The sequence below is a fragment of the Melanerpes formicivorus genome, unplaced genomic scaffold (assembly GCF_026170545.1).
Source record: "Melanerpes formicivorus ecotype bairdi unplaced genomic scaffold, bMelFor1.0.p_v2 SCAF_16, whole genome shotgun sequence".
NCBI classification, from domain to species: Eukaryota; Metazoa; Chordata; class Aves; order Piciformes; family Picidae; genus Melanerpes; species Melanerpes formicivorus.
Genome location: NW_027142368.1, coordinates 2,456,425 through 2,473,257, shown reverse-complemented (window position 1 = coordinate 2,473,257; position 16,833 = coordinate 2,456,425). Strand labels below are relative to the sequence as shown.

General features: G+C 43.9%; 1 protein-coding gene across 1 annotated transcript in view; it reads right to left on the bottom strand.

The window, feature by feature from the left end:
- The window catches only part of NELL1 (neural EGFL like 1), a 360,979-nt gene that overhangs the window by 292,030 nt on the left and 52,116 nt on the right, over window positions 1–16,833 (bottom strand). Inside the window, 2 exon segments of the mRNA XM_068147804.1 lie at window positions 15,946–16,103; window positions 16,105–16,117. Coding sequence (XP_068003905.1) covers window positions 15,946–16,103; window positions 16,105–16,117 — 171 coding nt within the window.

Genomic DNA, 16,833 nt, shown 5'->3' with positions numbered 1-16,833 from the left:
CTCTCAAAGTGCAATCAACCCAGAAAATACTTTGAGTCAGACTCTCATGGCACAAACAGGAATTTGGCCATTTGCTTAGGATTTTAAAGAACTGTGGAAAAAACATTATGACAAACTGTGAAGCCAACTGTACCTTATACATGATGTACCCAGAGAAATTTGCACACCACATGCACTACCCATAGTTTCTTTTATCACTTTTTTTTCCACCAAACCAGACTTTTCAGTTTGATACCCAAATGGTTTTGGCTAAGACAGAGTTAATTTGCTTCAAAGCAGCTCATATGCTGCAGTGTTCTGGATTTCCTATCACAAAAGTGTTGATAGCACACTGATGTTTTAGCTCAGCAGTGCTTGCACAGTGCCCAGTCCTTCTTTACTCCTCACACTGCCACAGCAGTGAACAGGCTGCTGGAACGTGTCCAGAGAAGGGCAACAAAGCTGGGGAGGGGTCTGGAGCTCAGCCCTGTGAGGAGAGGCTGAGGGAGCTGGGGTGGCTTTGCCTGGAGAAGAGAAGGCTCAGGGGAGACCTTATTGCCATCTACAACTGCCTGAAGGGAGGTTGTAGCCAGGTGGGTACTAGCACCAGAACAAGAGGACACAGTCTCAAACTGCACCAGGGGAAGTTTAGGCTGGATGTTAGGAAGAACTTCTTCATAGAAAGAGTAATTGGCCATTGGAATGTGCTGCCCATCACTCGAGGTGTTTAGGAAGAGACTGGATGAGGCACTTGGTGCCATGGTTTAGTTGATTAGATTGTGTTGGATGATAGGTTGGACTCAGTGATCTCAAAGGTCTCTTCTAACCTGGTTAATTCTATTCTATTCTATTCTATTCTATTCTATTCTATTCTATTCTATTCTATTCTATTCTATTCTATTCTAATTCACATGAAGTTGAGAGGGGTCAGAGTCAGGACAGCAGAGCCCAAAAGGCCAAAGTGATATCCCATGGCACGGCATATCATGCTTAGCAATACAAGCTAGAGGAAAGGAGAGGATGTTTGGAGTTAATGCATTTGTCTTCCAGGCAGCCATTACTTGAGATAAAGCCCTCATTTTCCTGGCAACAGCTAAACACCAGCCAGCTGATGGGAGGCAGTGAATTAACTCTTTTTTTCCCTTTGCTTTTGTACACAGCTTTTGCTTTACCTACTGAATCATCTTCATCTCAACTCACCTCTTCCCTCTTCTCTGTCAGCCATTCAGTTCCCCTCCCCATTCTGCTGTAGAAGCAGCAGCTGTGCATTGCTTAGCTGCCTACCAGCACTAAACCACAACAGCAATCTTTTGTTTTTAATAGTGTTCTGAAAGTCCTTTTTGGCCTGCTAAATGAGAAGTAAACACCACGCAGGTCACAGTCCTGGCACTGCCCATAAAACTTGCAGACAGGCAGCAGCAGCACAAGAGGAGGATACTTGTCACAGTTTCTGGTGAAGTCACCAACTTTTATCATACTCCTTGGCCTCCTTGGCTGCAGTAGTGCCTAAGGTGGTATGTGGGTCAAAAGAATGCCTCCTCTGAAGTGCTGAAGGAGATGTCAGCTCCATACACAGACTTCTATTCTGAAAATCTACATCCACACCTCTTACAATTTCCTGTGAGCTTGAGAATTTATCTTTAAACATCTCAATATCGAGTTGAGAACCACATAGCTCAAATACCACATAAGTGTCCAACTCATCAAAGTCATTTTGGCATCATTTTTTACCACTTGTGAACTGTCACTGTCCAAAGACCTGAGCATAAAATATACATCAGCAGGATTTTCCATGATGCACACAAGTATCCCCTACAGACAAGGAGTCAAATCCACTTAGACATGAAGCCAATGCTAAAAATCTCAGGGTTGCTAAAAGACACCCCTTAGAATAGAATAGAGCAGAACAGGGTAGGGTAGGGTAGGGTAGAGTAGAGTAGAATAGGTTGGAAAAGATCTTTGAGATCATCAAGTCCAACCCATCATCCAACACCATCTAATCAACTAAACCATGCAACCAAGCACCCTATCAAGTCTCCTCCTAAACACCTCCAGCGATGGTGACTCTGCCACCTCCCTGGGCAGCACATTCCAATGGCAAATCACTCTCTCTATGAAGAATTTCTTCCTAACATCCAGCCTAAACCTCCCCTGGTGCAGCTTGAGACTGTGTCCTCTTGTTCTGGTGCTGGTTGCCTGGGAGAAGAGACCAACCCCCACCTGGCTACAACCTCCCTTCAGGTAGTTGCAGGCAGCAATAGGATCTCCCCTGAGCCTCCTTTTCTCCAGGCTGAGCAGCCCCAGCTCCCTCAACCTCTCCTCACAGGGCTGTGTTCCAAACCCCTCCCCAGCTTTGTTGCCCTTCTCTGGACACCTTCCAGCAAGTCAACATCTTTCCTAAACTGAGGAGCCCAGAACTGGACACAGGATTCAAGGACTCAACCAGTGCAGTGTACAGGGGCAGAATGACCTCCCTGCTCCTGCTGGCCACACTGTTCCTGATGCAGGCCAGGATGCCATTGGCTCTCTTGGCCACCTGGGTACACTGCAGGCTCATGTTCAGCCTACCATCAACCAGTACCCCCAGGACTCTTTCTGCCTGGCTGCTCTCAGCCACTCTGACCCCAGCCTGTAGCACTGCATGGGGTTGCTGTGGCCAATGTGCAGAACCCAGCACTTGGATAACCTCAGCAAACTCTGAATCAGGTTCTAAACCAGAACACTGAGTAAAGCTTTCCTCCTTAAAGGAAAGCTAAGAGCACAGCACATTCATCTGTTACCAACCATCATACCAAAAGCCCATCTCAGATGAATCAAATGTTCAGAGTACATCCCAGATGCCAAAGATCAGTAAACAAAGATCCCGGAGATAAGAGGAAGAAATTCCCTCGATAGGTTCTTCCAAGATCTAAAAGAAGGGAATTGGACCAGATGAGCTCTAAAAGTCCTTCCCCACTGAAACCAGACTGGGACTTTCTGACTAGGCAGAGTTAGATTCTGTAGATACATCCATTGGTCACTTGGGAAGACAAACAGAGCAACCTGGACTAGTGGGAGGTGTCTCTGACCATGGCATGGGGGGTTGGGACTAGATGATCTTTAAGGTCGATTCCAACCCAAACCATCCTGTTCTAAGAAAAGCTCTTCCCACACAAATTCAACATGAAGAAGCCCTTAGAGTGAGATGGATATTAAGAAAGCTGTGTTAAAAGATCTCTGAAACAGGTAACAAACACATAAGGCTATCTTACATCAGGAAACAAGAGGGTAAAAATGTGCATCATAGTATCCACAGCACAAAGCAGCTCTGGGTGCTTCAGGTCTTGCTGCAGAATTAACACCAAGATAAAATTCTACCCAAAGAAAGAGGTGAAACTGTTGCTGTCTGTCACAGGATGGTTCTTGAGCGAGAAGTGGCAGCGCTGAAACTTTCCTTCTATTACCTCTACCTGCATTATACCAGGACATGCCAATCCCTGGCCCAAGATCTGTAGCACACAGGTCTTTGCAACTGGCAATTACAGGAGAGCCTGAAGCACAGCAAGCTTACAGCTTAGCTGCAGCCCCTCTACACAAAATACATGCAGCCTTCCTCTTGTCTGTCTCATCCTACTCTCAGCCCCCAAATCACTTGACCTAGTGCAGTAAAACAGGTACAACTGCAAGGCTTTTGATTCAACTCTGTTCTGCCCTGTTATATATATATTAAAATTAAAAAAAGGGAAGCCAACCCCAAGCACCCTTTCTACTAAACAGCTTTTCTCCCTTCCTCCAAAAAACCATCTGCTAAGCAGCTGATTGCCTTACAGTGTATCTTGTCACAGGATCATCTCATCAAGGGGTTCCTGTCATCACTAAATTATTTGTGTATAATCATAGAATAATCTCATCCATATTCCAGAGCCCATTTCCCCTCCTGTCTGAAGATAACTGCAGGCTGAGGGCTACAGGCTTTACTTGTTAGCACCCTGCCTTGCCTGTCTCAGTCCCACCAGAGTCCTCCCATTAGTGCTGTCTCAGCACTGAGCAATGGCTCTCCCTGGAGCTGCCACTCCTCCCCATTAGCCACTGTCCCTGTAACCCCACGGAGGGCAGACTCATTCCCTGCTCCTCAGCTCTCACTGCAGGTTCATTGGATAACCCACATCTCCATTTTCCCAAGGTAGTTTTCAACTGCCTGGCTTAGCCTTGGTGCTTTGAAAGATAGCACTGCACTCTCCCCATAATAACTAATTGGCCATGACAGAGGAGGTGTATGAAACATACAGTAAACATAGAACAGGCCATTATACTGATTCTAAAATTAAGTTTTGATGGAAACTGCCAAGCAGACAGACAGAAAAGCACTCTCCAGGGACAGCACTCAGGTTTGGAGCTCATTTCTCACAACATCTGACACACTCAGGAGGTGAAAGCATGGCTTAGCTGAAGTCAATGAGAGTTTTCGCTGCAGACTTCACTGGGGCCAGGATTTCACCCCAGGGATCTTTCCATCAGGTTTAACGTAAAAGGCTGGCTCAGCTAGGGCTGAGGAAGTCCTAGTTGCATTAGCTGACACAGAGCTAGGTATTTGTTTTCACTTTTGACAGGCAGAAGGGAATGCCACTAAAACTGCAGCTCAATAAAGTAATGCAGTTTCTGTCAACTCTTTAATCAGTGACCAGCCTCAGATATGAAAATGACTTCTAGGACTGGAAACTGCTGGCTATGCTACTCCTGTGCTAAGGACCAAACTATCAGCTTTTACCTTGCTGCTGCTTTGACAAGAAAGCTGGGGAGGGACAGTCTGCAAGTGTCTGTTGTGCTAGGACAAGGGGCAATGGTTTGAAACTAGAGCAGGGTAGATTTATATTGGATGTTAGGAAGTTCATAGTATCATAGTATCAGTCAGGGTTGGAAGGGACCACAAGGATCATCCAGTTCCAACCCCCCTGCCATGGGCAGGGACAGCCCACACTAGATCAGGCTGGCCAGAGCCTCAGCCAGCCTGGATGTTCTTTACCATGAGGGTGGTGGAACACTGGAGCAGACTGTCCAGGGAGGTGGAGACTTTCACTGTCAGGCTTAATGGGGTTCTCAGCAATCTGATCTAGTTGGGGATGTCCCTAGTGCTGCAGGCAGGTTGGACCAGACGACCTTTAAAGGTCCCTTCCAACTCAATGCATTCTATGATTCTATGACACGTGAAGTGAGAGAGGACACTGCACTGCTGAAGCAGCAAATCTGTGCCACCATCTAACATCCCTGAGCCATGACAGCCACACTCACAGTATTTCCAAGCCTTCTCACCTTCCAGCTCTGAGGACTCCACATGCCTCCAGCTCCCCAGAACCAAGGAACTGCTCCTGCACCACTGCCCGGCGTTAAGAGTGTTGTCAGTTTACACTGTCAACAAGTGGTGCCATCATGGGGACTGTCAAGTTTTGAGTAGCAATAAATGCATTCAAGCAGTCTCCACCTCCATTCAAAATAACTTGAAGATTTTGACAAGATTGGATTTCTTAAAAGAATTACCTTATGGAAATTATTGCTGTTCTAAATTGTCCAAGAAAGACTCTTCAAGTACAAAACTGCTTTTCATAAAATTCTGGGCTGGTTTCACAGACTTCAGCAGTCTCAGTCCTGTTTGCTCAGTTGCCCTCTCACAACCCACAACACATAGGAGGTCTCAGATCATTTGGAAAGTCTCTGTACTATTCAGATCTCAAGTCAGCTTCTGAATAGTTCAGAGAAGTTCTAATCTGCTCATTGGCAAAGATCCAATGCTTTTGTAAAAGTATTTAACTGAAATTATACTACCACTTTCCAATCCAGCTCCAGTATCACCCTGTGTGCCTTCCAGTTCTTAACTCCAGAGTTTAGACAACCACTTCAAATGGAAGAGCTCATTTATGGTTTGGATCTCAGTTCATCTGCCTGGCTGGAGCAACATAATTGTTTTTATAATCTGAAAGGAAAAAAAAAAGACCTCAGAACATTTGCTCTATCTGGTTGATTCTCAAATTACCATGATCACCTCTCTGCCCATCTGACCCCATCAACACTCCAACAAATGGAAAAGAAAATAGAACCAAGTTACAGCAGATTTCCCCTGAAATCACTCTGAGGAAGCAAATACTCAGACACATTTCAAACTATGCAGGCTGGATTTTCACAGACTGCTCTTGTAAGCAACCACTCGAAATTAAGGCTTTATTGCTTCAACATTAAAAACACCCTAACAGTCTACCTTACATTGAACCAATGTGAAAAAAAACCACTGAGAATGAGCTAATGCACCTGTTCACACATTTCAGCACATTTTAGGGAATGACTGAACTGCCAGTCTCGATTTGAGATCATTTTCTCTACCATTATCTATCCTCTCTCTCTCTCTGACACACCCATAGCACAGAAATATGATGAATGCAAGATGCCAATGGTAAAGCATCACACATTATTCCTGCCCTGTTGAAGTCATCAGCCTCTCTATCAACACTTTCAATTCACCAGGAAGCACCACAAGCTCCCAGTTCTAAACTGGACAAACAGCAAAACCGCTGTGAAGTCTATACTCAACGGGAGCTGGGCTTTGCAGCTACTGAAGTCTGACTGCAAAGGTCCCTAAAACTCAGGAGACTGCCACAAGATCCTATTCAAGGCTCTTTATTGAACCCCTGAAGGCTGACTTCTACTCTTCAGTAACTGACAGCAGCAACATCTGGATTAACTTCTGGAAGAAGGAGCTAATGCAGGCTCCAATCTGAGGAGAAGCGCTATGGGAGGAGAAGCGCTATGGGAGGAGAAGCGCTATGGGAGGAGAAGCGCTATGGGAGGAGAAGCGCTATGGGAGGAGAAGCGCTATGGGAGGAGAAGCGCTATGGGAGGAGAAGCGCTATGGGAGGAGAAGCGCTATGGGAGGAGAAGCGCTATGGGAGGAGAAGCGCTATGGGAGGAGAAGCGCTATGGGAGGAGAAGCGCTATGGGAGGAGAAGCGCTATGGGAGGAGAAGCGCTATGGGAGGAGAAGCGCTATGGGAGGAGAAGCGCTATGGGAGGAGAAGCGCTATGGGAGGAGAAGCGCTATGGGAGGAGAAGCGCTATGGGAGGAGAAGCGCTATGGGAGGAGAAGCGCTATGGGAGGAGAAGCGCTATGGGAGGAGAAGCGCTATGGGAGGAGAAGCGCTATGGGAGCAGACGCTATGGTCTTTGTGAGTGTTTGCTGCCTTCTACAAGTGGTCAAAGGATCTAAGACACGACAGACAGAGAAGGATTGTAATCAATTCTTTTTCTAGTACTTTTCCAGCACTTTTGTAAATACTCATGGCCTTCTCCCAATTCTATCCACATAGTATACAAAAAACCCCAAGTTCAAGTGATTCATGCAGGATGAAAATTAATGTATCATAATTAGGGTCCTGGTTAAGATATCTTATCATTCAGTCTTGACTCTCCTCCAACCTGCTGTCCTACTGATCCATTAGCCACTCCATGAAAAACCCTAGCTATTAAAAAGCTTCTTTTAAAAACCCCCAATTTTTCTCAAGTAATGCTGAATGCCTCTTGAACATTTCCTTCCAGCTTAACTACAATAACTGTAGCGACACAGGCCTGACAGCAGCTGACATGATGTGCCAGCTGGAGATCCCTCTTAGGCTCAGAAGTTTATAGCCTTTCTGTCCAACAAAAAGGGACAATCAGCAGGTGAAAATTAACTTCCAATCCACAACACCGCAGATCTGAGGTTGGGTGCACCTGTAATGCACAATTACCCAAGCAAACATGGCTCTGACAGCTTCTGCTCCAGCCTCGAGAGCAGAGGAGCAATCTAGGTCACCAAATCATACTCAAAACGCTGAGAGTAAATTACCTAGCTGCATAACACTACCACCACGCCACCTTCTCTCTCAGGAGGAAGTGTTCTACAGTAAGTAAAGCAGTGAATCCCTCTTTTAAAGGCAGCCCTTAACCTTCTTCAAATTTATTACATCTTAATTAAAGTCAAAGGACTTTGTTTAGGCAAGTTGGAAACCTCAGGCTGGCAGGCAGAATCTCTGATTCATAAGAGCTGGGAGGTCTCAGGTTCCCATATTTGGATTATGTTGCCTTAATTTATTTATTTTTCCAATTAAAAAGTTCTCACTCCTCATGCATTTTTTATTCCCTAATGCTCTGTTCTACCAGGAGAAACATAAAAGAAGCAGACAACATGTTTGGGTTTTTTTTTTCAGTTGGAGACTACTTCCTAGCCTGCTCCAGTTTTATAATCTATTCTCTCACACTCTTACCAACCCCCTCCCATCAAACAGCTAAGAGTATCCATCAAATCCACAGGCTGTACTCACAGTAAAAAGCACTTCAACACATTTTTTTTCCCCACTGGAAAGCATTATTATTATTTTTTTCCTTTCAGCAAAGTGCCTTCCTCCCTTTTATGCCTGCAGGCAGAGATGAAGTAAAGGAACACTGATACTGTCGGAACAGGTGAGTACCCTTGGAGCAATATGGCTGATGAGAAATTAAACAGCAAAAAATACAAAGCAAGTCTTCAAAGCTTACATTCCCCAGATTAGACACACTGGGAAGATTTTGGGATATACCTTTCTTCAATAACTTGTCAACAAATACATTTTGATATGGCACCTATCACCTCTTCAATTGTAGGCTTTGTGCTATTCCCTCACTCTTCTCTCAACCCTATTAAACATAACATTTCCATACTGATAGAAGAATAGAATAGAATAGAATAGAATAGAATAGAATAGAATAGAATAGAATAGAATAGAATAGACCAGACCAGACCAGACGAGAGCTTCGAGATCATCGTGTCCAACCTATCATCCAACACCATCTGATCAACTAAACCATGGCACCAAGCACCCTATCAAGTCTCCTCCTAAACACCTCCAGTGATGGTGACTCCACCACCTCCCTGGGCAGCACATTCCAATGGGCAATCACTCTCTCTATGAAGAATTTCTTCCTAACATCCAGCCTAAACCTCCCCTGGTGCAGCTTGAGACTGTGTCCTCTTGTTCTGGTGCTGATTACCTGGGAGAAGAGACCAACCCCCACCTGGCTACAATCTCCCTTCAGGTAGCTGTAGAGAGCAATTAAGTCTCCCCTGAGCCTCCTCTTCTCCAGGCTAAGCAACCCCAGCTCCCTCAGCCTCTCCTCACAGGGCTGTGCTCTAAACCCCTCACCAGCTTTGTTGTCCTTCTCTGGACATGTTTCAGCAAGTCAACATCTCTCCTAAACTCAGAAGCCCAGAACTGGTATGAGCAGCAGGACCCTTTACCTCCATTCCCTCAAGAGGCCAAATGTGGGAAGGTGCACAGAAGAGTTTCTTTCATTTTATATTAACCCTTTAGAGTCACAGGTTATTTAAGGTCCCTCTGGCAATGACAGTTGCTCTAGCTTAATCTAAACACTCACCAGAATGCCTGTGACAGCCCCCTTTTCCCTAGGGCATGGCAGCACAGATCCCACACATAACACATACTTTGAAACAAGATTCGTTCAGCGGTAGTGGACTCAGCTTTGGAGATACAGCAAAACTAAAAGCAGCACACTTCACTGTCATACTACTTTCAGCACAGGTTTCTCTTCTGTATCAGTTGCACACTTATAATTAATGTAGTCTTTTCATTTTTCTAACCTTTCAGAACATTACTACTGTGTTAAAAGCATGGTAGCAAGTACACCTGCTGCTTATTCTGCCAGTTTTCTGAGTTGCATCCCTGGCTAGAGGTGACTGCCTAGGCCCAACACAAAGGATCTCCAAGACAGTGAGGAGAGTCCAGTGATACTCAACAGGTTTTTAGCCTGAATTCTGTCTTCCTGTTTCAGCAGCTCCAAGCTCTGAATCAAACTCATCTACATTCTCACTCTTCTTGATGCAGCACCAAACAGAGCAAGTGGGATGCAGCAGGAGCTGAATTCAAAGGACATGTACTTGGGCAAACACGTCCTTTGACCCAGATGCCTCCTCCACCGTATAACATCTTGTTAGAACAGAGGCAATGACACTTAAAACCACTAAAGCCTTTTAGCAGTTCTCAAGTACTTTCCCCTAACCTATCCAGGTCTGAAAAACAAAGTCAGCTTTGAATTGAATCCAAAAGACAATCAACTATCAAATGTCAAAGTCATTTTACAAATCAGAGTAATGTGGGTAACAAGGCTGAGAAGAATCAAAGTAGATTGGACTAGTTACAAATTCCAAGTTTCACCTCCAACACTTCTGGATCTACTGCAGATTTTGGAGACCAGATAGTAGCTTGGGGTCTCAACACAAATCCTGGAGCAAAATTCGGTTGTGGCTATTTTCTGCAATGCAAACATTTCCTATGCACTCTCACATACAGGTTAACTTGAATTAAACACCACATCCACAGATCACCCAGAACAGCCTTCCAGATGTGTAAAACATTACCATAGCCCTAAACAAAAGGAGTAATGTATTTACACTCATTCACACATCTGTAAGGAAGCTGTGTTACAACCCCCTTAAAAAAATCCAGTAGGAATCCAAGGGATCAATGTTGTTGGACTTTTTTTTTCCCCTTTTGCTTTGTTTTCAGTTTTTTATAGGTATTAAGAACAGTAAGTAGAAAGCAGGTAACCTCTTGAACTAGATGGGAACACTTCCAGCTAAACTCTTGTTCTGATGAGACCAAAATCACTGCAGGAGATCACAGAATGGTAGAAGTTAGAGATCATCTAGTCCACCCCAAATGATGGGACAGGTAAACCTACTGACCCCAGTGGTATTCTCTTTCCCTGTGACTGACTCACTCTTCATTTTCACATCTTTGATATTTATCACAGTGACAACAGGAAATTTTAGTGCAGAGATGAACTAAATGGTGACTCCTGAGTGCAAAGATGTAGAGGACTAAGGTAAGGAATATTATGACACAACTAAACAGAGATGCTACAGCTAATATAGGAACTTAAAAGACTTCTTTTTCTTTCTTTTCCTCATTTAAACTTCTGCTGTGACCTGCCCTCAAGTCATGCTTTCAGAACTAATCCCATAACTTTTCCAAAGGAATTGTCATAAATACACTCTAAATACACAGCCAGATAGAACCATTTAGGGAGCAGCCTTGATGTGTACCACCTTAAGAGACACTCATAGGTGGATCAGCCCTGGTTAGGGCTAACAGACAGACTGTTATACACAGCTATCACCACAGACAACAGCAGAGCTCATTCCAGAATTGTATTTAGACTAGAATAGAATTAACCAGGTTGGAAAAGACCTTTGAGATCATCAAGTCCAACACATCATCTAACACCATCTAATCAACTAAACCATGGCACCAAGCACCCCAACCAGTATCTTCCTAAACACCTCCCTGGGCAGCACATTCCAATGGTCAATCTCTCTTTCTGGGAAGAGCTTCCTCCTAACATCCAGTCTAAACCTCCCCTGGGGCAGCTTGAAACTGTGTCATCTTGCTCTGGTGCTGATTACCTGGGAGAAGATACCAACCTCCTCCTGGCTACAATCTCCCTTCAGGTAGTTGTAGAGAGCAAGAAGGTCTCCCCTGAGCCTCCTCTTCTCCAGGCTAAGCAACCCCAGCTCCCTCAGCCTCTTCTCACAGGGCTGTGCTCCAAACCCCTCCCGAGCTTTGTTGCCCTTCTCTGGACACCTTCCAGCAAGTCAGCATCTTTCCTAAACTGAGGAGCCCAGAACTGGACACAGAACTCAAGGTGGGGCATAACCAGTGCTGAGCACAGGGGCAGAATGACTTCCCTGCTCCTGCTGGCCACACTATTCCTGATACAGGCCAGGATACCATTGGCCTTCTTGGCCACCTGGGCACACTGCTGGCTCATGTTCAGCCTACTATCAACCAGTGCCCCCAGGTCCCTTTCTGCCTGGCTGCTCTCCAGCCACTCTGACCCCTAGCCTGTAGCACTGCATGGGGTTGTTGTGGCCAATGTGTAGAACCTGGCACCTGTTAAATCTCATGCCCTTGTCCAACCTGTCAAGGTCCCTCCCTGCTGCAAAGAAAGTCAAGGCACAACCAAGACTGGGCAGCTCTCTGGGTAGTTCCTGGATCGACTCCTGCACCAGGCAGGCATTTGCATTGCCTTCCTTTCACATTGTGTGCAAGACGGCAGCCAGCAAAACAATCTACTAAACAGGGTCTTCCTACAACACATTTCGCAAGTTGAAAAATGTTCATAAATCTAAAAGAAAATTTAAAGAAGAAAATAAAAAAGGGTAGATAATGAAGAACCTGTCCCAAAGCCCAGTATGTCAAAGAACAAACACAAAGGTGTACTAGAATAGAATAAACCAGGTTGGGAGACCAAGATCATCGCGTCCAACCCATCAACCAATCCAACCCATGGCACCAAGCACCCCATCAAGTCTCCTGAACACCTCCAATGACGGTGACTCCACCACCTCCCCGGGCAGCACATTCCAATGGGCAATCTCTCTCTCTGTATAGAACTTCTTCCTAACATCCAACCTGAACCTCCCCTGGCACAGCCTGAGACTGTGTCCTCTTGTTCTGGTACTGGCTGCCTGGGAGAAGAGACCAACATCTGCCTGTCTACAACCTCCCTTCAGGAGGTTATTGTAAGCAAAAAAGGAGAGAGTATAACAGAAACAAACAATGTTAAGCTAAACAGATCAGCTAACTGAGATGAAGACAATCTTTACAAAATGCAGATTTCACAGCTCAATGCAATCAGAATTGCTGTAAGCATTTAATTGCTTCTAGGGTCTGAGTATAAGGATTCAATAAGCAACTTTCCTTCAGATGAGATTTTTACCCTCTGCAGTTGCAGAAAATGGCAGTAACCTTCCTCTCAAAATAGTGTCTCATAATTACTTTGCTCCAAACTTTTTCAGATCTCCCAGTACCACAGACTCCCATCACACTCACACAACTTTATTCTGCACACCTGCACTAAATTAAGACTTTAGGAATAAGTAACTACTACCATCACCCTATCCAGTCAAGTGCCACAGTTCCAAAATGCTTTTCATCTTCTCACCAAAGGCTGAGAATGTACACAAAAGCAGGAGAGTATTTTCTTCATTCCTAAAGACTATTTGTAAGGTCCCAATTTCAAGTGTTCTGAGTTTCCTTATCAACCATTACGCTCACAAAAGCCTAGGTCTTCAATACACCATGACTAGGACTAGAGGGAATGGAATGAAGCTGGAGGTGGGGAGATTCAGGCTGGATGTGAGGAGGAAGTTCTTCCCCATGAGAGTGGTGAAGCCCTGGAACGGGTTGTCCAGGGAGGTGGTCGAGGTCCCGTCCTTGGAGGTGTTTAAGCCCAGGCTGGATGAGGCTCTGGCCAGCCTGATCTAGTGTGGGGTGTCCCTGCCCATGGCAGGGGGGCTGGAACTAGATGATTCTTGTGGTCCCTTCCAACCCTGACTGATACTATGATACTGTACTATGAAAGATCGAGGTCCTAGGGAAGGGGAAAGGTCCTAGGGAAGGGGAGAGGTCCTAGGTTTGCTGGGGTGTATTCCTTGAAATCCTGACAGTCTGCTATCTTGCAGTGTTTACAACTTTTAAGGGGAAAATAAAAGTGCCATGACAGCCAGAATATCCTTCAGAAAATAGAAAACACCCATCCTAGACTTGCAAAATTAATCTTCCAGGCTTCTCAGAAGTTTCCAGGAGGGAGAGCAGATGGGGGGAGGGGAAAAAAAAAGCCTAGTACAATAAAAATAAATTATTTTTAAAAATAATAAAAAAATTGTAAATGAATGCATATAAATTTGTACATTAACAACTTTAAAAATTAAATTAAAAAGCTAAAATGTAAAAAAAAATAAAATTTTTAAAGATTAAAGATTGAAAAATTATAAACTAAACCCAAAATTAAAATCCAAGCCTTAAGATCCAATCCTTAAGACCCAAACCTTAAGACCCAAACCTTAAGACCCAAACCTTAAGACCTAAGCTTTAAGACCCAAACCTTAAGACCCAAACCTTAAGATCCAAGCCTTAAGACCCAAGCTTTAAGATCCAAGCCTTAAGACCCAAACCTTAAGACCCAAACCTTAAGACCCAAGCCTTAAGATCCAAACCTTAAGATCCAAGCCTTAAGATCCAAGCCTTAAGATCCAAACCTTAAGATCCAAACCTTAAGATCCAAACCTTAAGATCCAAGCCTTAAGATCCAAGCTTTAAGATCCAAACCTTAAGATCCAAGCCTTAAGATCCAAACCTTAAGATCCAAGCTTTAAGATCCAAGCCTTAAGATCCAAGCCTTAAGATCCAAGCCTTAAGATCCAAGCTTTAAGATCCAAACCTTAAGATCCAAGCTTTAAGATCCAAACCTTAAGATCCAAGCCTTAAGATCCAAGCTTTAAGATCCAAACCTTAAGATCCAAGCTTTAAGATCCAAGCCTTAAGATCCAAGCCTTAAGATCCAAGCCTTAAGATCCAAGCTTTAAGATCCAAACCTTAAGATCCAAGCCTTAAGATCCAAACCTTAAGATCCAAGCCTTAAGATCCAAGCTTTAAGATCCAAACCTTAAGATCCAAGCCTTAAGATCCAAACCTTAAGATCCAAGCTTTAAGATCCAAGCCTTAAGATCCAAGCCTTAAGATCCAAGCCTTAAGATCCAAGCCTTAAGATCCAAACCTTAAGATCCAAGCTTTAAGATCCAAGCCTTAAGATCCAAGCCTTAAGATCCAAGCCTTAAGATCCAAACCTTAAGATCCAAGCCTTAAGATCCAAGCCTTAAGATCCAAGCCTTAAGATCCAAACCTTAAGATCCAAGCCTTAAGATCCAAACCTTAAGATCCAAGCTTTAAGATCCAAACCTTAAAATCCAAACCTTAAGATCCAAGCTTTAAGACCCAAACCTTAAGATCCAAACCTTAAGACCCAAGCTTTAAGACCCAAGCCTTAAGACCCAAGCCTTAAGACCCAAGCCTTAAGACCCAAGCCTTAAGACCCAAACCTTAAGACCCAAACCTTAAGATCCAAGACTTAAGACCCAAGCCTTAAGACCCAAGCCTTAAGATCCAAGCTTTAAGATCCAAGCCTTAAGATCCAAGCCTTAAGATCCAAGCCTTAAGATCCAAGCTTTAAGATCCAAACCTTAAGATCCAAGCTTTAAGATCCAAGCCTTAAGATCCAAGCCTTAAGATCCAAGCCTTGAGATCCAAACCTTAAGATCCAAGCTTTAAGATCCAAGCCTTAAGATCCAAGCCTTAAGATCCAAGCCTTAAGATCCAAACCTTAAGATCCAAGCTTTAAGATCCAAACCTTAAGATCCAAGCCTTAAGATCCAAGCCTTAAGATCCAAACCTTAAGATCCAAGCCTTAAGATCCAAACCTTAAGATCCAAGCCTTAAGATCCAAGCCTTAAGATCCAAGCCTTAAGATCCAAGCCTTAAGATCCAAGCCTTAAGATCCAAACCTTAAGACCCAAATTTTAAGATCCAAACCTTAACCAAAATTAAAACAAATAATTAAAAAATAAACATTAAAATTAAGACATTACAATTAAAAAAAGGAAAAATAAAACCTTTTTTAAATGAACCATTTAAGCATTAAAAATCTTAACATTTTTAGAGTGTCTTGCTTGATTAAGTCCAATAAAATTAAAGTGCCTCTGACACATCCATCTGCTCTTCAAGTTTTCCGGTATGCTGAGTCCACAGATCACCACAGAGCAGACTGCACACCCATCTATCACACTTAAGTGCAATCACAGTCAAGCCTAACATCAGGCAGGTAGTGCCTAAGCTACAGAGATGCTTTTACCGCTCCCCAGGCAGCAATCAACCTTTTCCCACATTTGTTCATAATCACAAGGAATCATTTCATTTTAATTCTTTGTTTTGCTTTCCTTCTCCCCTGGCAGTTTGCTGTGCTTTTTAAAGCAGGGGTTTGGTTCAAAGATTCTCTTTCTCCAGTTTTATTGCTGTGTGTAAGCACAGAGCATCTTTTATAGAAGTACACATTGCTGAGGATGTTTTCTTACCTGTTGCAGTCCACGTGGAGCAGAAGGTGGGATGCACTGAGGGAGACAGCTATCTTATGCCACTGCCCATCGGCCAGACGGTATGGGAACACCTCTGTTCTCGACTTCCCATTAAACCTGTAGTGATATCTTATCTCATCCCGCAGGCCACTGCTCTCCCAGTTCAAAATAGCTGCATTTAAAACAGGAAGAAGAATCAGTTCCGTGTTTTGGTTTATTCATTGCCACCTCTCAGTTCTTTCTTAATCCATAGACTTCTCTCATCAAGCACCACATGGAAGGTCACAATCTAAAGAGGATGAGACACTGGAACAGGTTGCCCAGGGAGGTGGTGGAAGCCTCAATCCTAGAAGTTTGTAAGGCCAGGCTGCATGTGGCTCTGAGCAACCTGCTGTAGTGTGAGGTGTCCCTGCCCATGGCAGGGGGATTGGAACTGGATGATCCTTGAGGTCCCTTCTAACCCTAACAATTCTATGATTAACTATTGGTTGGGGTTTTTTTTAGAAGAGGCAGAGATACAAGACCACACATTCAGTGCTTCACAAAAGCAGCAATACCATTGACACAAAACTATCTCACATCCAACACACAATTTGACACTCCTGGAAATTGAAGTCCTCTTTTTACCCATGGAACAGGTACAACTGACAAAAAAAAAACATAAATAAATCAAAAATTATCCTTATTCTTGTCACCAACGTGTTTTGAATGAACACAGGGTTTGCAGGAAATGCAAAAATAAAGACCTGTACCTATTGTTATCAGTGAACAACCAACAAGCCATTCAGTTCAGAAAACAACAGGTTGTTATGAACAGACCACACAAGAAAATGTCTAAGTTTCTTGTGAAAGTTGTTTTATTACAGAAGATAGAAGCAAGCAAGCTGC